The 24,804-nt window shown below is 45.2% G+C and overlaps 5 protein-coding genes across 14 annotated transcripts; 1 reads left to right on the top strand and 4 right to left on the bottom strand.

Moving 5' to 3' along the window:
• Window positions 1-58: 58 nt before the first annotated feature.
• On the bottom strand, window positions 59-6,420 carry LOC124052629 (TBC1 domain family member 12-like). 2 transcript variants are annotated; one of them, XM_046377103.1, is made up of 14 exons: window positions 5,117-6,420; window positions 4,660-4,762; window positions 4,370-4,497; window positions 4,171-4,253; window positions 3,971-4,088; window positions 3,668-3,774; window positions 3,495-3,563; window positions 3,316-3,407; window positions 3,138-3,209; window positions 2,101-2,229; window positions 1,877-1,986; window positions 1,482-1,639; window positions 839-942; window positions 59-745 (listed from the first exon to the last, which is right to left on the bottom strand). In XM_046377103.1, exons 1-14 carry the CDS (start codon window positions 5,728-5,730, stop codon window positions 704-706), a joined length of 1,929 nt encoding a protein of 642 aa, XP_046233059.1. In that variant the 5' UTR covers window positions 5,731-6,420; the 3' UTR covers window positions 59-703. The 2 variants fall into 2 exon arrangements, with proteins under 2 accessions (XP_046233059.1, XP_046233060.1); XM_046377104.1 differs by lacking the exons at window positions 59-745; window positions 839-942 and having other exon boundaries at window positions 1,498-1,639; window positions 2,136-2,229.
• Window positions 6,421-6,882: 462 nt separating this feature from the next.
• On the bottom strand, window positions 6,883-10,606 carry si:ch211-207i20.2 (uncharacterized protein LOC568537 homolog). 3 transcript variants are annotated; one of them, XM_046377461.1, is made up of 5 exons: window positions 10,208-10,606; window positions 9,415-9,574; window positions 9,268-9,326; window positions 9,091-9,190; window positions 6,883-8,449 (listed from the first exon to the last, which is right to left on the bottom strand). In XM_046377461.1, exons 1-5 carry the CDS (start codon window positions 10,412-10,414, stop codon window positions 7,428-7,430), a joined length of 1,548 nt encoding a protein of 515 aa, XP_046233417.1. In that variant the 5' UTR covers window positions 10,415-10,606; the 3' UTR covers window positions 6,883-7,427. The 3 variants fall into 3 exon arrangements, with proteins under 3 accessions (XP_046233417.1, XP_046233419.1, XP_046233420.1); XM_046377463.1 differs by having other exon boundaries at window positions 10,158-10,284; XM_046377464.1 differs by having other exon boundaries at window positions 10,152-10,282.
• A 397-nt stretch (window positions 10,607-11,003) lies between these two features.
• nudt13 (nudix (nucleoside diphosphate linked moiety X)-type motif 13) lies at window positions 11,004-15,180 on the bottom strand. 4 transcript variants are annotated; one of them, XM_046377466.1, is made up of 11 exons: window positions 14,842-15,180; window positions 13,750-13,882; window positions 13,534-13,676; window positions 13,346-13,453; window positions 13,183-13,250; window positions 12,869-12,907; window positions 12,671-12,796; window positions 12,414-12,525; window positions 12,160-12,314; window positions 11,758-11,953; window positions 11,004-11,638 (listed from the first exon to the last, which is right to left on the bottom strand). In XM_046377466.1, exons 2-10 carry the CDS (start codon window positions 13,839-13,841, stop codon window positions 11,759-11,761), a joined length of 1,038 nt encoding a protein of 345 aa, XP_046233422.1. In that variant the 5' UTR covers window positions 13,842-13,882; window positions 14,842-15,180; the 3' UTR covers window positions 11,004-11,638; window position 11,758. The 4 variants fall into 4 exon arrangements, with proteins under 4 accessions (XP_046233422.1, XP_046233421.1, XP_046233423.1 ...); XM_046377465.1 differs by having other exon boundaries at window positions 11,004-11,953; XM_046377467.1 differs by having other exon boundaries at window positions 11,004-11,953; window positions 14,989-15,040.
• Window positions 15,181-15,909: 729 nt separating this feature from the next.
• On the top strand, window positions 15,910-19,323 carry rpp30 (ribonuclease P/MRP 30 subunit). Of its 4 annotated transcripts, XM_046377598.1 has the most exons (13): window positions 15,918-16,082; window positions 16,639-16,697; window positions 17,082-17,138; window positions 17,222-17,287; window positions 17,478-17,549; window positions 17,780-17,869; window positions 18,048-18,164; window positions 18,340-18,369; window positions 18,480-18,531; window positions 18,584-18,634; window positions 18,741-18,797; window positions 18,881-18,973; window positions 19,122-19,323. In XM_046377598.1, the coding sequence occupies exons 1-13, from the start codon at window positions 15,971-15,973 to the stop codon at window positions 19,166-19,168; spliced, it is 903 nt and encodes a 300-aa protein (XP_046233554.1). In that variant the 5' UTR covers window positions 15,918-15,970; the 3' UTR covers window positions 19,169-19,323. The 4 variants fall into 4 exon arrangements, with proteins under 4 accessions (XP_046233558.1, XP_046233554.1, XP_046233556.1 ...); XM_046377599.1 differs by lacking the exon at window positions 18,584-18,634 and having other exon boundaries at window positions 15,921-16,082; window positions 18,480-18,517; window positions 18,718-18,797; XM_046377602.1 differs by lacking the exons at window positions 17,478-17,549; window positions 17,780-17,869 and having other exon boundaries at window positions 15,910-16,082.
• A 203-nt stretch (window positions 19,324-19,526) lies between these two features.
• On the bottom strand, window positions 19,527-23,655 carry si:ch211-221j21.3. The gene is made up of 4 exons (XM_046377603.1): window positions 23,339-23,655; window positions 22,005-22,100; window positions 21,716-21,778; window positions 19,527-20,858 (listed from the first exon to the last, which is right to left on the bottom strand). Exons 1-4 carry the CDS (start codon window positions 23,405-23,407, stop codon window positions 20,829-20,831), a joined length of 258 nt encoding a protein of 85 aa, XP_046233559.1. The 5' UTR covers window positions 23,408-23,655; the 3' UTR covers window positions 19,527-20,828.
• Window positions 23,656-24,804: the final 1,149 nt, after the last annotated feature.

The following is a 24,804-nucleotide window of genomic DNA, read 5'->3' as shown; positions in this document are numbered from 1 at the left end:
GACGCAACAGCGCCCCTAGCGGCGGGGGATCAAATCACACACAACAAACCGAACAAACGACTGTTACGATGCAACGCTTTAATGAATACAGTACAACAGTCTGTTGGTCCATGTGTCAGTAACTGTACAACAATCAACACGTACAATAAACACAACACATGATTTTAAACTCTGTAATTACACACAATGAGAAGGGAGAAGAGTTGTTCATTTCAAGAGAAATTAAATTTACTCATTGTTCATGTGTTTTTGGAAGTTTTAGCATCTTAATATGTTGAGTTGCATTGGATTTCTCATGCTTAGCTGAGCTGCTCCTCACTAAATTTTTACCTACATAGAAATTGATATTAATTCAATTAAGTGAATATGTCCTTCCAGAAACTGCTTTACAAATTTACAGATTTTTACAGAAAGACAGTAAAATAAAGAGTTCTCTATAAATGATACAGTATAGAGCAAAGAGCTGACACACAGAAACATATCTGAGTTTGTTCATCCATATTTTGTTTTAGTGTCTTATTTTGCATCCACATACCATCTTTAACTTCATCGTTGAACGCTTTATCACAGAAAAATAATAAACAGACAAAAAGCAAAACTTTTTTGTCTGTTTCTGACACCTATAACCATGATCCAGACCATGATCCATCTCACTTTCAACTGCGTCTCATTTTCATATGAAACAAATGAAACAGACTGCGGATCAGGAGCAGCTCCTCTCTGATTCACTGCAGGAAGACAAAACCTGAGAAGGAACAACAAAAGCATCTTCACTGCAGCATCTTATCATTTTTATCTTCTTCTACAAAGTGATAAATTTGCCCGTCAGGCGACTCACCAGGCCCCACTTCCTGTTCCCACTCATCATCGGAGAGGCCGAGATGCAGGAGAACAGCTTATCAGAGAGCAGCTCTTCATTGGGGAGGCGGGACAAGAACTGAGCTGGAGAAGGACACAAAGACCAGAAGGGTCAGTCCCAGCACCTACACGTGAGGTACTGATAATGTACTTCATAACCATTCACGCTTTAAATCACTGGAGACAAGTTCAAGCCGAGTCTCAAGTAGCTTAGTGCAAGATGAGTTTCAAGTTATCCCAAGTCCACAGTGAGTCTCACATCAGTAAAGACAGGTCCAAGTCAATTTTCAAGTCTCTTGTGACGTGTCAGGTCTAGTGAAGTCTCACATGTCTTGACATGAATGAAGTTTTAAGAGTCCAAGTTACTTGAGACAAGACAAATTTGCATGTCAAGTCTTGGTCAAAGTGCAAATCATTCAAAACAAGTGAGATTTGAGTCTCACGTTACTTAATTCAAGTCTCAAGTCACCTGATATGAGACCAAGTCAACTAACAAGTCCCGACAAATCTTTTCAATGCAGGTGTCGCAATTTTCATCTGCAGGTGTTTCATGCCTCTGAACACTATCTAGTCATTGTGTGAATGAGGTCACTGAGGTCACCACAGGTGAGATAATCACTCACCAGTGCTGATGAGGTCCATGTGCAGCAAGACATCCTGGTAGAGCCTCAGGATACCCAGAGCTGTCCTGAACAGGAACTCCTCCCCGTCCCGAAAATAAATGTCCCAGACTCTGCATGCCACGTCCAGAGGGAGGGGCTTTGTGTAGAGAGACAAGATCCTGGGGGAGGGAGAGCAGAGTAAACTTCCTGTGGTATTCAGGAGCGTTTAGTTTTTCTCAAGTCTCATGCATCATACTGTTGGTACCTTGTAAAGTCAAGGTGTTTTTGCTTTGTTGCACTGAATTAGTGTTGTTGATGCCTGAATTAACGGGCAGCTTCCCTGTGCTTCCAGCCTTGTTGATAAGCTAGGCTGGCAGCTGACCGTGTCTGTGATCTGGTTTAATCTAGAGACTCACCAGTCCATGAGGTAGAGGTCAGGAGTCAGACCTAAAAACTGGAAGTGAAGGAAGAGATGAGGAAGAGTCTCCTTGAAAAAGACCTCGAAGGCCCTGAAATACCTGAGCATCTACAGAAAGACAGACAGACAGACAGACAGAATGGGTTGTTCTTAGCATTTAGCTGTGCTGACTGATGGTCTGGATTAGGACCTCACAGGCATACAAAACCAATGTGTGTGTACCAGCTGGTGGTCCACTCTGTAAAAAGCCAACTGACAGGGTCTGTTGATCAGGTTGGAGAAGCTGATGAAGGCTTCCACTTCGTCCATATTCAGGATCAGCATGGCGGCTGTGGAGGACATCCCCTGCACCTGGTGGAGACAAAGTGGTGGGGCGTGGTAGATTGATTCAGAGTCTCAAGTCACCAAAACAGGTCCAAGTCTCAAGATATTCAACACAAGTCCTACTCAAGTCTCAAGTCAACTGAAATTAGTTCATGTTGAATCTCAAGTCATTCAAGGCATGCCCATGTCCAAAGGCACTTGATATCACTCCAAGTCTCAAATGACCTCATATGGGTTTACGTGAAGTCACAAGACACTTAAGACAAGTAAACTCTTTAGACTTACTTGAGAGAAGTCACAGTGAAGTCCAAGTCACTTTAACAAGTCCCAGTCAAATCTCAAGTCCCCTGCAACAAATTCAAATTAAGCCTCCAGTCACTTGAGACCAGTCTAAGTCAGCAAGAACATGCCTAATGTTGTTTTAGACAAGATACTTAAGTCAGATGTTATGTCGAAGTCAGGTCTCTAGTCCAAGAAAAGTACTGAGTCATGTCAATCCACAAATTCACAAGTCTACCTAATGTCAAGTTATTTCAGTCCAGATCACAAGTTCAAATCACACAAGAGACAAGTCTTGAGTTCCTCACACTAAGTTCTCGCAATGCCATAATACACTGAAGTTACCACAGACCGGTCTGAGTTGAATCCAGATTCACATGACACAAAGTCGAGTCTCAAGTCAAATATGGGTCCAAGTTTCAAGTTACTTGAAACAACTGCATGTCAAACCTCAAGGCACTCGACAGAGGTGAGTCCAAATCAATTCAAGTTTATGTTGAGTCTCGAGTCACTCAAGACCTCCACATCTAAACAGATTCTGGTTAAGTCACTCTAAGTGAGGAGTCCCAAGTCACTCAAGGTCATTTCAGTTCATTTTCAGGAGATAAGTGAAGAGTCGTGTCCTCAGAACAAGTCCTTGTGTGTGTGTGACTCACATATCCCACATCAGGTCTGTAGCAGGTGTAAGCTCCCAGAATGTTTTGCAGCAGGTCATGGTAAGGACCACCCTTCAAAATAAAAGCTTGAATTGACTTCCTGTTTCTTGAGTTTGACAAGTATCTTCTGTATTAACATGCAGGTCATGATTTATTGTCCTGAGCTCTACTGTCCCACCTTCTGGAAGACGCAGAGCGAGTGGAAGGTTCTGGAAATGTCTTGTGTGATCAGCTCCAGACTGGACTCTTTATCAGTAAGCGACTCTCCATCTGCAGGTAAACCATGTGAGTCATCCAGATTAGATCTGCCTGAACTTCGAGAGTCAGTTTAAAAGTGAAACTAAGGCTGTTTCTTACTGTCAGTCTCTGTCTCACTGAGGTTCCTCCACTTCTCCTCCGCTCTGGACAGAAAGATCTCGTACAGCTCTGAGGAAGGAGGAGGAAAAGGTTTTTACTTTTTTCACAAAAGTGTAAAGGGTAGGGACAGAAATGAAAATCGGATAAATGAAAGCCCTCCATGTTGTCCTTGCCTGCAGTGATGTTGAGCTCGTTACCGATGGAGAGGCTCCAGACTCGTCCTCGGATGCTGGGAGGTAAACCCCCCCACCACAGGTCCCGAGCACGACGACTCGTCCTCCTGAAAGGCCACAAAAACCCTCTGATGTCACCACAGAAACAAAGATGGCCCCTGCAGTATTTCACTGCGCTCTACCAACGATTTAACTGATTTGTAATCGTTATGGGATCTTACATACAGTTTTACTCATAGTAAATGTACACGAAGCCTCTCTCTCTCTCTCTCTCTCACACACACACACATAGAGTGGTCATACATGGTGTCCCAGTGTGGCAGGATGTGCTGGTTCCAGACCAGCGTGGCGTTGGAGATCACCTCTTCCTGTCTGATTCTGTCCTTCACCTGCTGCTGCCTCTTCTGAGCCTCCTTCAGCTCTGACAGACAAACAGGAGGGTTTACTCACACAGTGTCAGAGCAAACTCTGCCAGGAGATGCAGCAGGCTGAAACAAACAGACCTCTCCTCTTGGCTCCAGCCACCATCTGCTCGTACTGCTCTCTGTGTCTCTGCATCTCTTCTGCTGACTTGGCTGGAAGGTTCCTGGACAAAAACTAACTGTCAGGACACAAAATGGCCACCGCAGACTCTCGGCTGACAGGCAGGAAGTGACTGACAAGCAGACAGTGGACAGACAGAGAGACGGGAAGCAGCCTTACGGCGGTCGGTCCTGCAGGATCAGTGCAGTGGTCGACAGAGGTTCAAACTCCACATTCCTCCTGCTCTGCTGCCCCGCGGCATGATGGGTAGGAGAGTTACGGGCTGCAGCCTGCCGAGCCTCGTACTCCTGTAATAACATCACATCATGTACCTCAGTCGCCATGAAGATAAATGAAGACGAGAGCCAGCAAGAAGGTGACTGGAGGACAAACAGGATGAGTGCTCGTCCAAGTCATCACACTCTGACATCACAAGTCAGTGATTAACTTCCTCACAGGAAGATCAGTACCTGCTGGATGGTCCGAGCCTGTTTGGAGGGACTCTGTTTGGGAGGAACTTTACCAAACAGCTTCCACCCGGCAACACTGTGACTGACAGTCCGCTGCTTCCTGCTGCACACACACACACACACAGTTCCCAGAACAAATGACTTTTTATTCATTACTCATAAAATCTATCAATGTGACCTGTGAGGACTCACCTGCTCGCTTGGCTCCTCTACTCGAGTTTGAACCCATTCAAAATAGTATAAAGTTTATAAAGTTTCAAACTGACAAAGTGAGAGCCCTCGTGTCTTCAGTGTCCTCAATACAACCACCAGATGGCCCCAAAGTAAAGAATCTTTCAGAAAGTGACTCCATTAAAACATCTGGAGCTCTTGAAAGAGCAATGATTAGACATAAAGACGTAAAACAAAAGCAACCACTGACTGATGTTTCTATTGATCACCCTGTTGCCTGATTTACCTGCTGAAGTACTCCATGATTTCTGGCCTCTTGGACTGCAGCTCAGACTCTGACCCTCCATCTTCCGGTGCCAGCTGACCCGGAGTGCTGTGCTGGTAACTGCACTCGAACGTGTTCCTGGGGAGAGCAGCAGCAGTGGGCAGGTTCAGCTCACCTGGCGGTGGTGGCGGCGGCTCCCTGGTCATGTCACCCTCCTCTGTGTCTGAGTCAGAGCAAGAGGTAAGGGTCACTGGGTTTATGTCTACCTGAGAGGTGGGCTTATCCAGGCGGTGGATGGCCCCTCCAACAGCCCCACCCCCATAGTGACGATCACCCTCCGCTCTGTGACAGCTGTTAACATCTGCTACACTGTATGAGCACGCTGAGGAACATTTCATTTCCATATTTGGACTGATCTCGTCTGTCAAAGTGTCATCATTTCTTAGATTAAGCTCCTCCCCTGGATCAACACCTGCCACCCTGATGTCAGAGCAGCATCTGATTGGTCCTTGCAGGCTGTCATCTGACCTAGAGCAGAGTGTGCAGGTGGTGAGATCTCCACACTGCATCACTGTCTCCTGAACATGTGACTCGCTGAGCGCCTGGACCGGCACCACGATCCCAGGTGATGACATCAGCAGAGGAAAGGAGATGATGATGATGATGATGATGACAAAATGGTGAAGGCTCGTTGTTTTCAGTTATCAGTGACTTATCATCGCTTCTTTCCATTTCATTCCAACATCCACTGCAGTGTGAAGCTATGCAGAATAACAGCAAACGCACATCTCAGATTTTATTCTGAAGGTCCGGTTGTATTTAACTGAACGTCCGGGTGATATTATAGGTTTTATTTTGAATCCCGCTGTCCTCTCACACTACACTTTATTCTGGAGGTCCACCCCACTGGTTTCCGCTCATGAAGTCGTGAACTCATCTATCTGGATCCTGTTAGCGCCGCTCGGCAGACACGAATCGCGCTGCGGCTCCTCCTGCTCGGTGAGCGGGCAGCGGAGTCCTTCGAACTGTCATACCGGGACCCGGAGCCCTCAGGCCGGAAGCGAGACGCTCGGCCCGGCGACTACCCGGTCGTCTCTCTGCTCTACTGTCGCTGCTCTCATTCTGGGCGATGACGAATGATGGAGGAAGACGCCATGTTGACAGGTCCAGTGACGTGCCGACGCTGACGTCGGTGACGTCAGACAGAATCACTTTATTAGCAGTATATATATTTTTACATACACACACTGAATTCGTCTTCTGCATTTGACCCATCCTTAGTTGAACACACACATGCAACACCCGGCAAATTACATGCAGTGAAACACACACAGGAGCAGTGGGCAGCATCAAGCGCCCGGGGAGCATATTGGGGGGTTAAGTGTCTTGCTCAAGGGCCTCTCAGCCGGCTAATGAAGGGGGGGGGGGGGGCATTTTTCACATTAATCACTCCACCACACCCAAATTTTGCCTGCCCGTCTGGTGGGGGAATCGAACCGACGACCCTCCGATCACAACCTCTAGGCCACGGCTGCGTCAGGCAGGAATACGTTTAATTAACTTTAACACTCAAGTACTTAACTGAGGGTTAATGTTTAAAATTGTTTATTTCATTGTAATTTTTGATGAATCATTAAATTATTTTTGTTTTAGCAGTTGTGGAGATAAACCCTGCATGTTTTTGTGTGTATAAATGCAGTCAGATATGTTGATCGTTCATGTTAATTTTATATAAAATGTGTTCTGTGTTGGATTTATTCTGTTTTCTGGAATAAATTGACTGGATAGATCTTCATTTAGAGTCTTTTTATTGTTTATTTTACAAACAAATGAAAAATATCATTATTAAATTGTAAAATGGGACAATGAAAATGTGACAATTTCCAACAGAATTACAATAACTTAAAGTCACGGTTTTCACCAATCAGAACGCAGAGCTACAGACTTAGTTCCTCTAACTAGTTTATATTTGTTGGACTCGCCAGATAAAGTAAGAAATTTGAATCAATTAACCCATGATGCAATTGTGATGACAGTTCTAGACTGCCTTGTCTCCCTTGCAATGGAAACCGGGTTCATGGGTAATGTAGTGCTTACATTTCTGAACCTCTTACTTCAACACATATTAGTTCTGATTGGCTCAAACAGGTGTACTTCCTGTCTGACACCCACCGTCTCTCTCAACAATTCCATTATCCTACTTTGAACAAAACATTAAGAATGTTTTCATATGCTGTGCTTTCATATGAGTGTTCCAAACTCCATTGATGAAACTGTAAATTTTACTCCAAACGCGTCAGCTGAAACACGACTCCGGGCTGTGAGGTTACATTCATGCATAGCTGCACTTGTGCAGCTTCAGGTTGCGTTGATCCGAGTATCTCTTCCCACACTTGTCACAGATGTACTGCTTACCGCCAGCGTGGACGTGTCTCTTGTGCGTCCTCAGGTGGCTGCCCTGGCTGAAGCTCTTCCCACAGATGTCACAGGTGTACGGCTTCTCTCCGGTGTGGACGCGCAGGTGCAGCTTCAGACTGTTGGCGTTGTTGAACTTCTTGTCGCAGGAGCTGCAGGCGAATGGACGCTCTTTCGAATGCGTGCGGCCGTGAGAGATCAGGCTGCTCTGCTGGCTGAACGTTTTGCCGCACTCCTGGCAGCTGAACGGACGCTCGCCAGTGTGGATCCTCCGGTGAATCTTCAAGTTCACAGACTGGCGGAAGGTCTTCCCGCAGAGGTCGCAGCTGAACGGCCGCACGCCGCTGTGAATCCTCTGATGGTTCTTGAGGTTGACGGCATGGCGGAAGGTTTTGGGGCACTGCTCACATTTGAAGGGTTTCTGTCCGGTGTGGATGAGCTTATGTGTTTTGAGTGTGACGGCACGTGTGAAGCCTTTACCGCAGATGCCGCAGACAAAGATCTTCTTGCCGGTGTGGGTGTGTGCATGTCGGTTCAGGTTCTGCAGCAGGTTGAAGCGGCGGCCGCACACATCGCAGCCGTATGGCTTCTCCCCAGTGTGGATGATGGAATGAGTTTTGAGTTGCGTCTGCTTGGAGAAACACTTGCCGCACTGAGGACACTCGTGTGGCCTCTCGCCAGTGTGTGTCCTCACATGACTCTGCAGACTCTGCCTCTGACGGAAAGCTCGTCCACAGACGCTGCAGGAAAACGGCTTCTCGCCAGTGTGGATGCGATAATGAGACTTCAGGTTGCTCTGAGATGTGAAAGATTTACCACATGACGTGCACATGAAGTATTTCCACGTGACGCTCTGCAAAACAAAGTCTGGTGAACTGGAAACTTTCTGCTGCAGCTGGAGGTCAGAGGTCACCGGCTGTGCAGCTTCAACTTCAGCTCCTGGAAGAAAAATCACCAACATTAATAAAAGTGGAGTTTATCTCTTTTAACTTAAATAAACTGCTGCTGTTCTTAAAACCTGTTTTACTTTTTAATTTGGGCCTCAGGAGGCAGAGCAGGTTGGTGGGGAAGATACTGAACTCCAGACTGTATTTTTCTGTTTTCTTTTGTTGAGCAGCACTTTTCCGGCGAGCAGCTTCCCTCTGCTTCCAGTGTCTGTGCTAAGCTAGGCTAACCACATCCTGGACACGCAGATAAAACTGATATCTGACTCTGGAGAACAATCTGAAGAATTTCTGTGTCTGACTGTTCCTTGAGGGCCTTGAATATACTGCATGAAATCCTGGAGTTTAAACAGCAACTGAATATCCCTTCAGTTGCTGTTGCTCCCCCTCACCTGGTTGCAGTGACATACAGGTGACATCACTGATGGATGTGCTTTCTGTCTGGTGAGATAAAATCAACTTTTAATTTAGATTTTTTCTTTGTTGTTTCTTTGTACTGATTTCAAAAATGCTATCAGGAAAGTAAACTGAACTAACACAGAGGCTTTTAATGTGAAAGAGACAGAGGAAGTGGTGAATTAAACACAAACAGACTGACTGCGATATGATCTGACCAGATACCAATCAGGTACTCACTCTCGGCGATGGCACCGAGGTCGATGTTGCCGTGTTCGTCTTTAACAGTGACTGCCAACACAAACTGATTTTCATTTCCATCTGGTTCCTCTGATTTGGTCTGCAGGGACACAGCGTACGGACGTCACAATCTGGTCATCGAACACATAAGTGATGAGCAGGTGAGGAGGGTCTTACCTGAGTCGATCTGTGTGTGTCGGAGCTCTCCAGTCGTACTCCGTAAGAGTGTTCGACTTCTGTGATGGACAAATCACATCTCAGATTAGTATGACGCCATCGTGTGATTACTTTCCGGACTGGCGGGGGCGGGGCCTGCATACGTACCGACACGCGGGTTGTTGAGAACGTTGAGGATGCTTGTCTGTGGTCTCTTGCCACCCCTCCCGGACTCCAGTTCCTCCAGCAGTTTGGCTTCACCCACGATGTTCATGATCTTCCCCAAAGCCTCGTTCCCGAGGGTCTCCATGATGGAAGCAAACTGCACCTGACACAGGTCAAAGGTCAAACAGACAGATGCCAACATCAGACACACGGTTCTCCAATTACTGTGGCAGAGCAAAGAGAATCTCCATCTGTCACTCATCATCAGCATGCTAACAGGATAAAACAGTAGTTACTGGATGTAACTCCAGTTCTGTGAGTACATGTACATTCATAGTCTTCTAATAGGCTGCACTTTTTAATCCACCTTGAAGAGGGAGCAGTCATGCAGTATGAAGCACCAGCATCTCATACTGAACTAAAGAACGGAGGAGAGACCAGCTGGATACATACTCATAGAACTGGGGTTACATCCAGTAATGTCTATTTTCATTTTAGAGTACTTTCATATTCTCAAGTGTGCTTAAACTGCAGGTTATTAACTTATTTTTGAAATGACAAAAGTTCCCAATTACTTTAATGATGTCGGCCATGAGAAGCAGACAGAGTTGTCGGTGATCAGTTGAAAACCATCGTGAGATTTTGTGTAATATTTTCGAACAAACTTTAGAAACTGATTTCCAGAGAAAAGACAAATTGAACCATAACTGACAAGAACAATGGACATTAAAACACGTTACATTTACATCTTTAGCTAATCGCCCTGAGATCCAGGTCCCGTCGGCACCCTCCTCACCATCTTCTCTCGGCTGTCGGCCTGCAGTTTGGCCAACAGAGGTGGCTCTTCTTCGGCGCCCCTCTCGGACCTGCCACTGCGGACCTCCAGGCTAAGTAGAAAGGCCGAGCTGCCCTCCACCAGCTTCTTAAGCTCCGCCACCGCAGCATGAACCAGAGACTCCATGACGGTGGCCAGCTGAGTGTGCAGGGCCGCAGCAGAGCTCATCTTGTCCGCTAACAGCCGCCGCCTGTCCCGCTAAACGCGGCCGCTAACTACTGCTATTGCTAACTGGCTAACATTAGCTGAGCTCGGTTCGTTCCCGTTTGTTCCTATGAGATCAAACTAATAAAAGTCACGCTGGTACTAGCTAGCTACCGGAGATCGAAACTACAGGAAGTGAGTCTTATCAGTTCCGGGTCGAAGAGGAAGCGGTTTTCGTTTTGTAGAACTTTTTGGCTCTGAACTGCGACTATTCTTACATAAATCATGACTTTTATTTGTATTGACATAAAATGTTGTTTTATATTCAAACAAAAGCTATTATTTCAAGTATAGGTATTCAAGTTATATTAATATTTACATTTATTCATTTTCACTTTAACCCTTACTTAAGTTGTTAAGAAGCTTGTTTTCAGCACAGAGGGAATGTGTGTGTGTGTGTGTGTATGTGTGTCCCGTGTACTGTATGTCCCAATGTCTCTGAGCTGAAGACATTTGAATAAAAAGTCTCAAAAAATAAAGAGCTCGACCTCAAGACTGACTCAGACTCCAGATGAATTTTTCTAAAAGCATTTTTGCACCAAAACATTTCAGATTTCAAGTCACTCACCATTTTATTAAAACTTGATGAACTTCTCCAACACTGGGTAAAAGATCGTGGCAGAAAATCAGAGGGAGTTGTTGTGTTTCATCGCAGAAATGCTAACATAATAATTCATTCTTGATTTCAGAAGCATATAAACAATATTAAAGATAGCACATCCCATCATCTTGTTGTGTGTAGATGTCACGGACTGCAGATGTAAACACTTTATTCAGTGTAACAAATCAGCTGATGAAGAAGAGAAATCTGGATGAAACTGAAAAATAAGGTGCTACAGTATGCAACTCTGACATTCGTTGAATAAAACTTCCCATTCAGACAGTAATTACATCATTTTCTAAAAGTTTTTACTGGTTGATGAACATGTGACGCAGCAGTGTAGCTCTGGACACAGAGACGACCGTCAACACGACAACACCAAGATTCTTGATTCTCTGATTCCTTTGTGGACGTTTATTCTGGATGGGCATCAAAGACAACGTCGTCCTCAGGAAGTGAGATGTCCCAATGAATGATTTCAACATGCGTTTCATATTTCACGATATTAAATGCAGCAATATGTCTCCAGGTGTTTAAGTGCTGAAGGACATTTAAGCTGATCCATCACCTTGATGCACCTGTCCCACCTGGGGAGGGGGTTCACAGATAGAAAACGTTTGATTACAAACACTTCTGGGTTTCTGGATCACATGACCTCCAGTCCTGACAGAGATCACACACTGTCAATTCCTCCATGTGTTCGGACCTCACTCTCCCTCCTCGCTGCGTCGCTGGTGGTCCGTCCACTCTGTGATGAGGCGGTTGGCGATGGCGTGTTTTGGAGGAAGCCAGAGGACTTGGGGGTCGCCTCTCTTGGGTGGAGTTTTCACCTGCAGGGCGAGGTTGACTTCTTCCAGACTGAACCAGCGAGCGTCCTCCAGCTCCGAGTGGTCCACGTTTAACTGGACAACAAACATGACAGCAGGTCACAAAACACATCACTGAATGCACCAGGTAGCTCCACATGCTCACCTGCAGCTGTGGAGGACCTCCACAGTTTGACTGTTGGACCACCTTAATCTGAATCATGACATCAAGTGCTGCTCATTCACAGGGCTAAAACAAAAACCCGTAGAAACACCTTCATTTGAAACGTGTCAGAGCTCACCTGAGTGTAGGCGGGGTTAACGGAGGCATGGCAGCCCAGCATGAAGGAGCTGTGTGGAAAAGGCCAGTGCTGTGAGGAGCTGTAGGAGACACTGTGGACCTCCAGACCCACCTCCTCTGCCACCTCCCTGCACACAGTCTCCTCCAGAGACTCACCTGGAACACCCACAGAGAGACAGACAGGTTAAACATGAGTACAGACATGACAGTACAGGCAGGTAATCTGACAAGCAGGTGTATGCAGGTTGCACTGACCCATGTCACAGAAACCAGCCAGAGCGCTGAACATCCCTCGAGGGAAGGACGACTGCCGGCCCAACAGACACCGTTTCCCAGCAGACACCAGGACGATCACCACTGGAGACATCTCAAGAACGAGCACGAGACACTAGTCAGAAACTGGTCAGAAACCAGTCAGCCTTGGACTGGAACCAGAACTGGTTTGGGACCAGTCTGGATACGGTTTAGATCTGGTTCTGATTTAGCTCCAATCTGGTTTAGACTTGCATTACCTTGGGATAGTAGATGATGCCGCTGCTGCTGCAGACTCTCCAACTTCCTGCCTGGTTGCGGTGGGTCGGCTGGCCTGTGGCACTGCAGAAGCCACTCGTTTGATGCCAACGCAGCAGAGCTTGACCCTGAAGGACACAGTGTAGGATGAAAAGTGACTCTGAGGCTGTAATATACACAGTACAGTAGTAGTTACACACCTTGGCCACTAGAGGAGCCTCTGATCCTGTCAGGAGAAGTTAAAGTTAAAGTTAAAGTTAAAGTGACATATTTTGTCATTGGAGGGAACTCACTCCAACGAAATTTGTTCTCTGCATTTAACCCACCCAAGTGACGTGCACACACACACAGCAAACCCGGGGCAGTGGGCGACCGCGTGCAGCGCCCGGGGAGCAGTGGGGGTTAGGTACCTTGCTCAAGGGTACCTCAGCCATGGACACCGGGACGGGGAATCGAACCAGCGATCCACCGGTTACGGGTCCGACACCCTAACCGCTGATCCACGACTGCCCCTGAAACTTTTCCTCAGATCGATGAAGCTTCCTTCACACACTTCCTCTACTGCTGCCTGATCCAGATCTCCTACAGCAGCCAACATGAACAAGAAAATCAGAACATACTGAACCCATCCCAAGTGCAGACTGCTGCTTAACAGTCTGGATTTAATGTGTTCTTACCAACATCCAGACAGAACTGAGCCTGGTTCTGCTCAGAGCAGCCGATCAGAACCGACTCCTTCAGCAGGATTCTGTCTGAACCAAGTCTCTCCAGGATCAGCTGAACATCTGGAACACACAACAAACAAAATGCAAATGTACCTGTGGTTCTCCACCTGAGGTTCTCTGATTGGTTCAGTAGACTGTACCTGAGCAAGTCAGTACTGCTGGTCTGAAGGTTCCATGTTCAGCGCGTTTCAGAAGAGGAGACAGACGATGGAACAAGAAAATGTGAGCGTTCTGCAGTGCTGCAGCACACGCTACATCATCCTCCTTCAGCCTGTTCACATACCTGAGAGAACGGGTCGGTCAATCAATCAATAAACCAATCAATCAATCAGTTGGGTTACTATGACTAATTGAACCTCATCCTGGAGACGAAGTCTGAGCAGCAACGGGTTGGATGACACCTTGTGGCAGACAGGAGGATCTTCAGAGGCCTGAACATTGCGATCATCTGTACTGGTCTGAACTGGACTGAACTTTAGTGGATTGAGTCTGACAGACAAATAACAGAAACAATAATTTCATTTTTAAATGTACTCATCTCCCAGTCAAAGAAAACTTTTAAAGCTAAGAGACGAAGCAATGACAACCTTTAACCTTTTCATCATTTCATAAACTGCTAGCCTAGCCTTAGCACAAAGAGAAACTGCTAGCCTAGCTTACGGGGCAGTCATGGATCAGCGGTTAGGGTGTCGGACCCGTAACCGGTGGATCGCTGGTTCGATTCCCCATCCCGGTGTCCATGGCTGAGGTACCCTTGAGCAAGGTACCTAACCCCCACTGCTCCCCGGGCGCTGCACGCGGTCGCCCACTGCCCCGGGTTTGCTGTGTGTGTGTGTGCACGTCACTTGGGTGGGTTAAATGCAGAGCACGAATTTCGTTGGAGTGAGTTCCCTCCAATGACAAGATATGTCACTTTCATCTTTAGCTACCTGTAAAACATTCCAAATATCTGCAGTCTTGTAATCCATGCTGGTCAGACTAAGATAAACGAAAATAAAGCCCAGAAATTTGAATGCATCCTTTGCTTTCCAGTTGAGATTTCTAACTTGAACTGCATTTCCTAATGCTCCATCACAAGACTAATAGACTAACTTCATTTACTTTATAACCTCACAGAATGTGACCAACGTGGAAAAGTTGCAGTAAGCCTCAGGACTTTAACTCTTCATGTGTGGGGAGACAACAATGCAGAACCCCCTTAAAAAATCTAACAATCTAAGCTTTTATGTTGCTTTCTGTGAGGGTGCATTACTATTACAACATGATTAAATTCGGACATACATAAGACTGTGTGGGTTCTACTAGTAACCTCTGTGCATGTTTACTCTAACAAGCTAACAAGGTTCTTACTTTAACAGAAATACAACATACATAACAGTTCATGTAATCTTCCTCCAGTCCAGCAGAGGTATGACTGCGTGAAATAATAATAAACGTTTGACATTCACCCTTTCTGCTGGACCTGATGTGTGCTGACAAAACAGCAGACAGTCTGGATTCCCAAAACGTTTCCGAGTTGGAGGTTCAGAGCGCAAAGCTACCGGAGAAACGTGTGTAACAAAGTGTGTTTATATCTGCAGCAGCTTCTCACGCGCCATCTGTAACCTCCTCCTCCTCCTCCTTCTTCTTCTTCTTCTTCTTCTTCTTTCTTCTTCTTCGTCTCTGCGTGTTGCAACCAACTTGAAAGGTGCATATCGCCACCTACTGTACTGGAGTGTGTAACTCAGGATGACTTGTTCTTCAGGTTACAATCTAAATTAATACAGTTAACAAAAGAGACAGCCAAACAAGAAAAAAAACCCCCAAAACAATCATATCTTTTCCCACAGTCCTGTTGCTTTCTCTCATTTCATCGCTGTTGCCTAAGATCCCTTTCAAACTCCATGGGCGTTAAGCCTGTGAATATTCTCATTCATCCAGGTCATGGTTATCTCAAGGAAATTCAATCGAATGCAACTGGACTTAGTTATTTGTCTTTGAAGACGTTTCACCTCTCATCCAAGAGGCTTCATCAGTTCATGCTCGCTTGACTAGGCTGGGACTAGTCCAACTAGCTGGTGTGGAGACCCAGGTATTTAACCTCTGTGGAGGCATTCACATGGCCAGTGGTGTCATAGGCTCGTTTAGTGTCCCATTGTGACAAACGACAAGAGGACAACAATGTCCACATCTTGGACAGAGAGGATAGATGGTTTGAAAGTGGAGTAAAAGAAGCCATCTATGTGAAATTAGAAAAACCATCTCTCAACAGAGGAGGAGGTCTGCGACACCACCTATCTCCAATTTACAATGCTGCCCTTTCATCCCTTCCCAGGAGATTCAACAACTTAGCTTCTAAGAACAACTGCCATTCACAAAGGACCCCATGTGACTCTAACGACTGTCGTTATAGCACAATAGAGCATTAATGAAGTCGAAACCAACTTCACCATCCCCAACGACTGTCTCTCAACGACTGTCGTTTGGCAGTTGCAGTTACTGTGTTTAAACGACGGGGATTCACTGCTACTTCACACTGAAGAGATTACAGTTGTTTCAGTTGGACTACAGTTCCCAGCACGCCGTGCGGCTCCTCACATGTGGCGGAGAGCTGCAGGCAGCAGCACCATGGCTGTGTTTATGGACTTAAACCTGGGCTTCACGACAGATAAGAGCCGACTACAGAGTCTGATAGAGACCGCAGCTCACCGTGAGTCTCCTCAGCTCAGCTGCTACTAAATCGTCAGTTTCACTGCGGGACTTCGGCTCCTGCTGAACGGGATGCTAACTCAGCTAGCATCGGAGCTGAACTCGGGGATTTCAGATGTGGCGCTCAGTTTGTATTCAGTAAATTCTCTCACCAGCTGACTGGACATCAGAGATGTACTTACTCCATCAGTGAATGTCGTTAACAAGCCCAGAAATCCTGCTGAAATATCATACCAGACTCCGCCAGAAAGTTGTTATTTTAAACTTTGAAAGAAAATGTGAAAGAATCTGTGAAAACCTTAACGCACAGCTCATATATTCATGTTAAGACATGTTCTGTCCTCATGTTTCTCGTAAGACACGACTGCAAGAAAGGAAATTATCATACCGGTTCAGAAAGCTTATTTGTCATGGTTCATTCACGGTCCCGCTGCTTGTCGGCAAACACAATGAACTACCAGAGCAAAAACAGGCTTTGATCTGTGATCAATGATTACTCTGAAAGATGATCAGGAAGTTGATGATGATGATTGATGATGATGATCTCTTTCCTGCAGTTGGTTTCTCTACAGTCGCCATAAACTACATGTTTGAACCAACGGCTAAAAAGAAACAGGTGAGTGTCTTCACCTGCGTGTGACTGTGTTCAGGAACACAGTCACACGCAGGAAAACTCAAACTGCATGGCTCTGTTGAAACGAAAACTTAACAAAGTCAATCAGTGCTTGATTTTATTCAAAGAATCATCATCCAGCAGACAAACACATCCGAAGAATTTTAGCTGAGTATTTGGTCGGCAGATAAATTACCTGCAGAAGTTTGGTTAATCCATCGTCATCTTATTGATCAAAAATACATAAATGCAGATGAAACCTCCTTTGGACTTTAGACAGCATGAGATGTTTGACTTTTCTCATATTTTATTAACCAAGTAAATAATTGATGGAGTGTTGAGAGGTCAGCGTTGCTTTGTAACACGGTGTTTGTTTCCTGTTTGCAGGACATCCCCTCCCCAACACCCATCAATGATCTGATCGATCAACTGCCAGTCGTACAGGTATGATGAAGTCCAAGCCGATGGAGATGATGACATTTGTTTTGTTGTGTTAACATTTGTCTATCTCTCTCTGTCTCCGTCAGGGTCGGTCCCGTCCAATCAGAGTGCTGAACAGACTGACTATCGTGATGTCAGACTCCAGTCACTTTGTGAGTGTTGACTTTCTTTCGTCACTTCAGCTGCTCTCAGTGACTCAGCGCCCCCTCATGGTCACAACATGCACTGATCCCAGAGGAGTTAAATGTCATCAGATATGCTACACCAAGTAGCCGTTTCATTAGGTACAGCTGAACTGTCTACAGCTTTACATGATGTGTGTGTGTGTGTGTGTGTGTTCAGAGGTCCAGCGCTGCAGAGTATCGCCGTTTCGACCTGCTGGCCGTCCAGCCGACCACAGAGAAACTCTTTCACGTGAGATTCACTGACTTAATGTTCACACCAAAGCAACAAAGTACATGTACTCAAGTCTGAGTTATTTTTCTACTGTGTACTTAATTAGATGTATTTGATGGCTGTACTTTACAGTAAATACAAAAGTGAGTTTACATGAAACCACCTGACAGAACACAAATTTAAAAAATATACTGTGTACTGAAGGACAGCTCTGAACACTGTGTGTGTGTGTGTGTGTGTGTGTTCAGGCAGCCTGTATGACCTATGATGTTGACATCATCTGTATCCCGGTGACAGAAAAGCTTCCCTTCTTCTTCAAGAGAGCACCAGTCAATGGAGTGAGTTTTGTTGTTGTTGTAGGCTGAGGTGGCAGCTCAGCATTTTAAAGCTGGTGTTACATTTTATGACCACAGGGGGCACTGTGGCTGCTTAAAACAGCTGAAAGTAAACCTGCTGGTCGTTCTGTTTGATTTACAAATATTGGTGTGTGTGTGTGTGTGTGTGTGTGTGAGAGAGGCTGTAGACAGAGGTCTGGTATTTGAGATTTCCTACTCAGCAGCCATCAGAGACTCCACCATGAGGCGCTACACCATCGCTAATGCTAACACTTTGATGGACACTTGTAAAGGGAAGGTATGTTCTTTTTGTCCCAACAGACTTCCTGTAGCTGGGACAGCATATAATGTCATTAATCTGCATGTCGGGAATGACTCAGCTGACATATTCAGTGATGACACTGTGATGTCAGAAGGCGGAGCCTGCAACACCTGCACCGTGACCCACTGACTCACCTGTTTTTATCTTTCAGAACGTGATCCTGTCCAGTGCAGCCCAGAGGGTCAGTGATCAGTTTATCGATCTGTTATCAGCAGTAATGCAGCGCACTTATCAGTCTTTAATAATCTGTAATGTGTGTGTGTGTGTGTGTGTGTGTGTGTCCGTCCTCAGCCTCTGGAGCTCAGAGGTCCCTATGACATCACCAACCTGTATCCTTCTGCTGCTGTATGTGGAACATTTCACTGCATTAAAGAAGGGCTTAGGGGCCCCCTGACCCCTCGGGCCCCTTCACGCTATTCTGATCTTACTGAAGCTGTTTAGTTCTGGTGATGAGCGTCGAGTTTGTGGATCTACGGTACTCGGTGTTTGTGTGAATGTGTCACGTTGTTCTCCTGATGTGGTTCCTCAGAGGTTTGTTGTTTGGTTTGTCAGACGGAGATGCAAAAGAAGCCGTTTCCTCCACCTGTCGATCAGCTGTTCTTCACGCAGGTAAGCACTACTCCAGACGTGTCCCCTTGGTGTGCTGACTCTGGAGACAGACGTGTCCCCTCAGTGTGTGTGTGTGTTGACAGAAACCAGGAAGACGGCCTCTGGGATCATCCACACAGTGCAGAGCTGCAGTGACTCGTCCCTCCAACAGGAGGCTCCACCTGCTGCTGCAGAGTGTAGGTTGATTGTCCATCACAAGACATGTACAGATCAGTCTTTATGTTCAGATGAGTCGACTGATCAGCAGGTCCACAGAAGACGTCTCTGCTGTGGACCTGCTGATCAGCTGTGATGATGCTCACTGATGTGGTTTTACCTGCACAGGTGAAGCTCCTGCTGCCAAGAAAGCCAAAGCTCACCTGACTGACTGACTGACTGACTGACAGCCGGGGGGGGCTTCTGGACACACTGATTTCTGTTAATAATTAACTTTTTATTTCCTTGTTAAACTCCATCAGCAGGATGTGATTTGTTTGATTTCAGTGTTTTTGTTGTTGAGGCTGAATAAAGTTTTTGAAAAATCAAAGCTTTGAGTTTATCAGTCAGAAGAAAACAGATCTGGGACCATTTTTCAGTCAAAGAATTTATTTTGAAATCAGCAGAAATGCTGAGCTCTGATCGGTCTGCCCCAAGGCAGGAAATGACATCATCAAAAATAGAGTTGAGCAGGAAACTGCTTTACATTCAGTCAGAATTTAAATATAAAAATATAAATCTGCAAACTTTAAGAACCTTTCACTTCATTTATTTTCCCGTTCAATTAAAACACTCATCATCCTCATGATTTCACACGACACAGAGACAAAGACAAAAGATTTCAGTCCCTTTTGAGGTCTGGTCAGTATTTAAAAAAATCAGTAATTAGCTGATGGTAAATGAAAACCAATCTTGTTACGTTACTTTCTTTATGGTGTGAGGAATAAAAGACAATGAAAGACGGTCATGTGTCCACTTCCTTCTGGATGTTGACCCAGATGGATTTGTTCACTGATTTTTGTCTGTCCAACACCTTAGACCACCTGAAGGACCTCGTGTGGTCTCAGACAGTCTGCACATGCTCAGAGGAGGCGGTTAGCCAGGCTAAGCTAACATGCTACCTGAGTGTGAAAACTGATGTTCAAAGAGTCATAGCCCTTTACTGTCTGCTGTTAAAGACAGTTTAAGTCTCACAAGGAGATCAAAGGTTAAATCACTGCCCTGAAAATCAAAGAGCAGGGAGACCAATCACAGCTGAGTCACTGATCACTGATGATCCATTAATCATCTTAAACTACATTCTGCTATTCAAGTGATGCATTCACTGAACGTTGGACGAGTCTTAACTTCTGCGTTCAAAGGGTCCTCACCTGTCACAGGACATGTGAACCAATCAGCCGTCAGGGAGGAGGAGGGCAGGTCTCATAGTGATGTGCTTTACTGATTGCATGTGTCACTGTTCCAGGAGTTTGTAACACATTCAGACTCCATGTGATGGTGTGTTCAAAGACAAGAGGACATGTGAGATCTTACTGATTTGCTAAAAATGAAAGACTTTCTCTTGACTACTAACTACTGTGGTTGTTGTTGGCCAATCTTCTGCTGACAGACAACTTTAATTTACAGCCACTTCATTACAAGTTCAGGTAGCAGACGAGTCAGGTCCTTCAGATGAACAGCACCATCGCTTCTGATTTGACTCACGTGATCTGTACAGCATATTTATTTTATCTGTTTAATTGTTGGATCAGATGTCTGTTACTGTGGCAACAGTATGGGCCACAAACACTAAAATAACTGTAGTCAAAGGAACAAAAATCTGAGGAAAAAAAAAAAGCACCTGACTGGTTGTTTGAGTTTGTGAGGTCATGATGACATCATCAAGCTGCAGTGAAGTGAAGCAGAAATCTCACTGGATGGCTGTAAAGCTGCCACTCTGGATGATTTCTGGTGTTTCAAACATTTTTCAGGATGACACAGAGGGGTCAGGAGATGGGGACATGTCCTCCTTTTCTTTGTCTTCCACCTCCTGCGTCAGTGGTGCTGTTCAGCTCCTCAGAGGCCCATGATGTGGTTGATGTGACCCTGAAATCACATGAAAACATCCCACGATGAAGATCACATACAACAGGCTGACGATGAAACGACGATCAGAGCTGCTGTCATCTCTTCAGACTTTGTGGATGAGCTCAACATCCAGTTTGAAACAGGAAACATGAGGAGGAGCGTGCTCGGCCCAGAGTCAGCCCACTGCGGTTTCTTCTCCTCTCTGCCTGTAAAATCTGTTTTCGCAGTCCCACTGTGAGGACCCGTCTTATTTAAGGGGACAAAACGTCCTCACGACGTAAATCACAACATATTAGGGTTGCTTTAAGGTTAGGCTGCGGTTAGGATTAGGCAAGTAATGTTTATTGTTATGGTCAGGTGGTGGTTAAGCCTCCAGGAGTCAATGGAAACACAACTGTGTGTGTGTGAGAGTGTGTCACCAGCTAATGTCCATAAACAGACATGCGTGTGGAGGCAGACACATTTAAAAAATCCTGTATGTTCTGAGTTAAAAGGCAGGTCCTCTGGAGACACTGCAGAGCAGACAGGACGTCCCCCTTCAGACCGACACACAGAGTGTTATTACACCAGGTGTCCCCAGGCGTCCACACCAAAGTTCAGTCTGTAAACCAGTTTCAGCCTGTTTGTTTGTGTGACCTGCAGCCTCTCCTTCATCCAAAGGTGAGTCTCCAATGACTTTATGAGCTGTTTACGGCCTCAGACATGGCAATAAACTGATCACATGTCTGCTTCATCATCATCATCATCACCTCGAACTGCCGCAGACTTCCTGAAAAATCCTTCAGTGACTTATCAAAGTTTTATCAGCAGAGCTGTGCGGAGGTTCACACAACCACACTGACGATCACACGTGTGGTTATCAGACACACACTTACTGGTTCTCCTCCAAGACATCTGGAACAGGAGAGCAGAGGAGGTCTGGACTGGACCACACCAACCTGCATCAACATGCGCACACACATCAAAATGTTACCATAGTGACAGCTCCCAAACATCACAACAAGTTACATTAACCCTCCGCCTCCCATCTATCAGTTCAAAAAGAGGTAATAAGCCGGTGATAAGAGATGATTTGTTGCGATTGATTGAGTGATTATTGATCTGAGCAGGTGACAGGAGTCTCACTGACCTTTAAGGCATGTTGCCACGGCAACCTGCACTCACCTGTTGTTCTTGGTGCTGATTGGACACAGTAAAAGTGTGGGACGTTTCCATTGGACACTCCACTGACTGGAGCTCCGCCTCCAAACACATTCGCTTCTGAAAACAAGCACCTTCATCATCATCATCATCACCTCCCAGAGTTTCCCACATTTTAAACATTTATGTTTTTTCTATCTGAGAAAGACACCTGCAGTCAAGCAACAAGTTATTTGCATAAGGTATTTTGTTAGGTAATTGGGCTTACACCGGGACCGGGGAAACAAATTTCGTTCCACCTCATGTTTCTACATGTGAAATGACAATAAAGCTCCTTGAATCCTTGAGAGACACACACATACGCTTCTGTATTTTAAATCACGGTGGCAGTCGTGGATCAGCGGTTAGGGTGTCGGACCCGTAACCGGTGGATCGCTGGTTCGATTCCCCGTACTGGTGTCCATGGCTGAGGTACCCTTGAGCAAGGTACCTAACCCCCACTGCTCCCCGGGTGCTGCACGCGGTCGCCCACTGCCCCGGGTTTGCTGTGTGTGTGTGCACGTCACTTGGGTGGGTTAAATGCAGAGAACAAATTTCGTTGGAGTGAGTTCCCTCCAATGACAAAATATGTCACTTTAATCTTAATCTTAATCTTAAATCCTGTCACTGCTGCTTATTCTGCTGTCAGGTATTTATTAAGTGTTCATAAAGAATAAATTAGCTGCAGATGCTGTGGGACTTCATTCCTACTCGTTATTACGAGTCGTCTTGTGGTGTGTGGATGTTGTGTGAAACATTGTGATTTTAGTTGTTGACCTCCTTGTGTCAGTGAATCAGTTTGATTCTTTACTGTCATCACAGAGTGAATCCTGCTGCACTCAACGCTAAACACAACTTCAAACTATCATTCTGCGTATTACACATATGAATCTGATTCAAAGACAAACAAACTTCTGCTACGCAAATCAAAAGAGAACCAGTAAGTCGATTAATTATTAAGTCAGTCGACAGAATATAGATTAGCAACAGCTGGTGAAAGTAGCTTGCAAAAGCTCCGGTGATTATCAGTGGAAAACAACCTGCAGGTGGACCACGAGACACCTGGCAACCAGAGTCTTCATCTTCATCATGTCCATGACACACACACACGCGCGCGCGCGCGCTGACTTCGGTAACTTGTGGGGACATTACACAGACTTATACTAACCTTAACAATCAATCGCTAATAATCAGTTAATTGCTTAGAAATGTCAACGAAAAAAAAGTCAACAGCTGTTTTGCAATTTACAAAGTGACTGAAGAGATTGATTGATGATCTGACACACACACACACACACACACACACACTGCTCTCTCACCGGTCTGCAGCTCCACGGATCCAGTTCCGTTTCCAAACTTCTCTTCTTCAGAACGTTAGCACACTGCATGCTAATAGCTAAAGCAGCCCCCGTCTCTTCCGACGCACCGAACACTTCAGTTCAGTTAGCCTGAAAGCTAACCGCCGGCAGTCTTTTAGCCAGTTAGCATTAGCGGATAATCCAGAAACGACTCAATTTGTTCAAACTGCGACCGGAAGTTGTCAGATTCCCGCTAACTATGAAGTGAAGACTTTCGTTAACGGCTAACTGCTACTGTTGTCGACCGACCTTCTGCTGACCGGCAATTTCATGTTTAATGTGCATCAACTACAGTACAATTTCCGGTGCCGGACGAGCCGGGCTCTTCAGATTAAAAGCAGAGTCGCGTTTGTTTTGATCGACGCCATGTTTACATCGTATTTATTTGTTCAATTATAGTTGTTATTATCACGATTGTCATTATTATTTTCTATTGGATAATATATTAATTATAGATCCATACAGTATATTACCCTATGGACAGAGAGAGAAAGACATTTCAAGCACATAAAAATTCCAAGTCAAACAGAGACGCAGATAAAAGTACAGTAAATTTACAGTGTGTAAAATCATAAGATTTTATAATAAAACTGCCTTTTAAATTGTTTAGCGATGCAAAACTGAAAGAATAATTTAAAAAAAACAACTTTTGTGATATTATTTTGAAGTACCGCTCACTGAAGCGGAAGTCTTGATGATAATTTGACTTCTCAAGCCAGACGCTCTTATCACGTTTCCATTTCAAATTGTTTGACATCAGAGCGGAGCAAGTCAGTGGGAGCGAGCACAAACTCTCACGAGATTTGAAGTTCGACTGAAATTATTGTTGCTGTTGTTGACGATAATGATTCAAGTCTTCAGACAGCTTTATTTATGCAACACATTCAACATGAACACAATAAAATGTAAAATAGAAACTTTATCTATATTTCACTTCCTACAAGAAAGAAAACATTTAAACGTTTTAAACAGTAGAGCGAATCCATTTCTTCCTCTTCATAAGAAAAACTAAAAACTACAGGAAGTGCGTTTGGGGCTCCAGTAACTAAAAATGATGAAAATTATACCATTAATATCTAATCTCTCTCTCTTTCTCTACATACACACACACACACACGCACACACACACACACACACATATATATAAAGTACACAGATCAACATAGAGGCTGTTTGTGTGGTAAAAACAGACAGACAGACAGACAGAGGATGGACTGATGCTTTATCTCTCCTGAGAGTCTGTCAAACGAGTGGAAGCTGTTTGAACAAATGGAGCGAGAGAACAAGAAAGAAAGAAGCAAACAAACGACAGAGTGAAGGTCAGAGTGAAAAATACTGTTTATTCTGCAGACTCCACACCTCCGTCACCCCTCCTCCACACCTCCGTCACCCCTCCGTTCACCTCCTTCAGTGAAGAGTGATGGAGA

This window comes from Scatophagus argus, chromosome 21 (assembly GCF_020382885.2).
Source record: "Scatophagus argus isolate fScaArg1 chromosome 21, fScaArg1.pri, whole genome shotgun sequence".
Lineage (NCBI taxonomy): Eukaryota > Metazoa > Chordata > Actinopteri > Scatophagidae > Scatophagus > Scatophagus argus.
Note: the sequence above shows the minus strand (reverse complement) of the source record. Positions and strands in the feature narration are given on the sequence as shown.

Bases quoted from the DNA above. Each gene is read 5' to 3' on its own strand.
- LOC124052629 (XM_046377103.1), bottom strand. From the start codon at position 5,730: ATGTCATCACCTGGGATCGTGGTGCCGGTCCAGGCGCTCAGCGAGTCA. The intron at 4,254-4,369 runs GTAAGGCTGCTT...GTTTTTGTCCAG, and splicing joins ATCCTGCAGGACCGACCGCC to GAACCTTCCAGCCAAGTCAG. The intron at 746-838 runs GTGAGTCGCCTG...GTTCCTTCTCAG, and splicing joins GGAACAGGAAGTGGGGCCTG to GTTTTGTCTTCCTGCAGTGA.
- rpp30 (XM_046377598.1), top strand. From the start codon at position 15,971: ATGTGGCGGAGAGCTGCAGGCAGCAGCACCATGGCTGTGTTTATGGAC. The intron at 17,139-17,221 runs GTATGATGAAGT...TGTCTCCGTCAG, and splicing joins ATCAACTGCCAGTCGTACAG to GGTCGGTCCCGTCCAATCAG. The intron at 17,870-18,047 runs GTGAGTTTTGTT...TGTGTGAGAGAG, and splicing joins AGAGAGCACCAGTCAATGGA to GCTGTAGACAGAGGTCTGGT.
- si:ch211-207i20.2 (XM_046377461.1), bottom strand. From the start codon at position 10,414: ATGAGCTCTGCTGCGGCCCTGCACACTCAGCTGGCCACCGTCATGGAG. The intron at 9,191-9,267 runs GTAAGACCCTCC...GTGTCCCTGCAG, and splicing joins ACACACACAGATCGACTCAG to ACCAAATCAGAGGAACCAGA. The intron at 8,450-9,090 runs GTGAGTACCTGA...TTTTTCTTCCAG, and splicing joins CCTCGGTGCCATCGCCGAGA to GAGCTGAAGTTGAAGCTGCA.
- si:ch211-221j21.3 (XM_046377603.1), bottom strand. From the start codon at position 23,407: ATGCAGTGTGCTAACGTTCTGAAGAAGAGAAGTTTGGAAACGGAACTG. The intron at 22,101-23,338 runs GTGAGAGAGCAG...GCTTGTTTTCAG, and splicing joins ATCCGTGGAGCTGCAGACCG to AAGCGAATGTGTTTGGAGGC. The intron at 21,779-22,004 runs GTGAGTGCAGGT...ATGTTGATGCAG, and splicing joins ATCAGCACCAAGAACAACAG to GTTGGTGTGGTCCAGTCCAG.
- nudt13 (XM_046377465.1), bottom strand. From the start codon at position 13,841: ATGATCGCAATGTTCAGGCCTCTGAAGATCCTCCTGTCTGCCACAAGG. The intron at 13,677-13,749 runs GTTCAATTAGTC...CCGTTCTCTCAG, and splicing joins GACTTCGTCTCCAGGATGAG to GTATGTGAACAGGCTGAAGG. The intron at 12,526-12,670 runs GTAATGCAAGTC...CTCGTTCTTGAG, and splicing joins GCATCATCTACTATCCCAAG to ATGTCTCCAGTGGTGATCGT.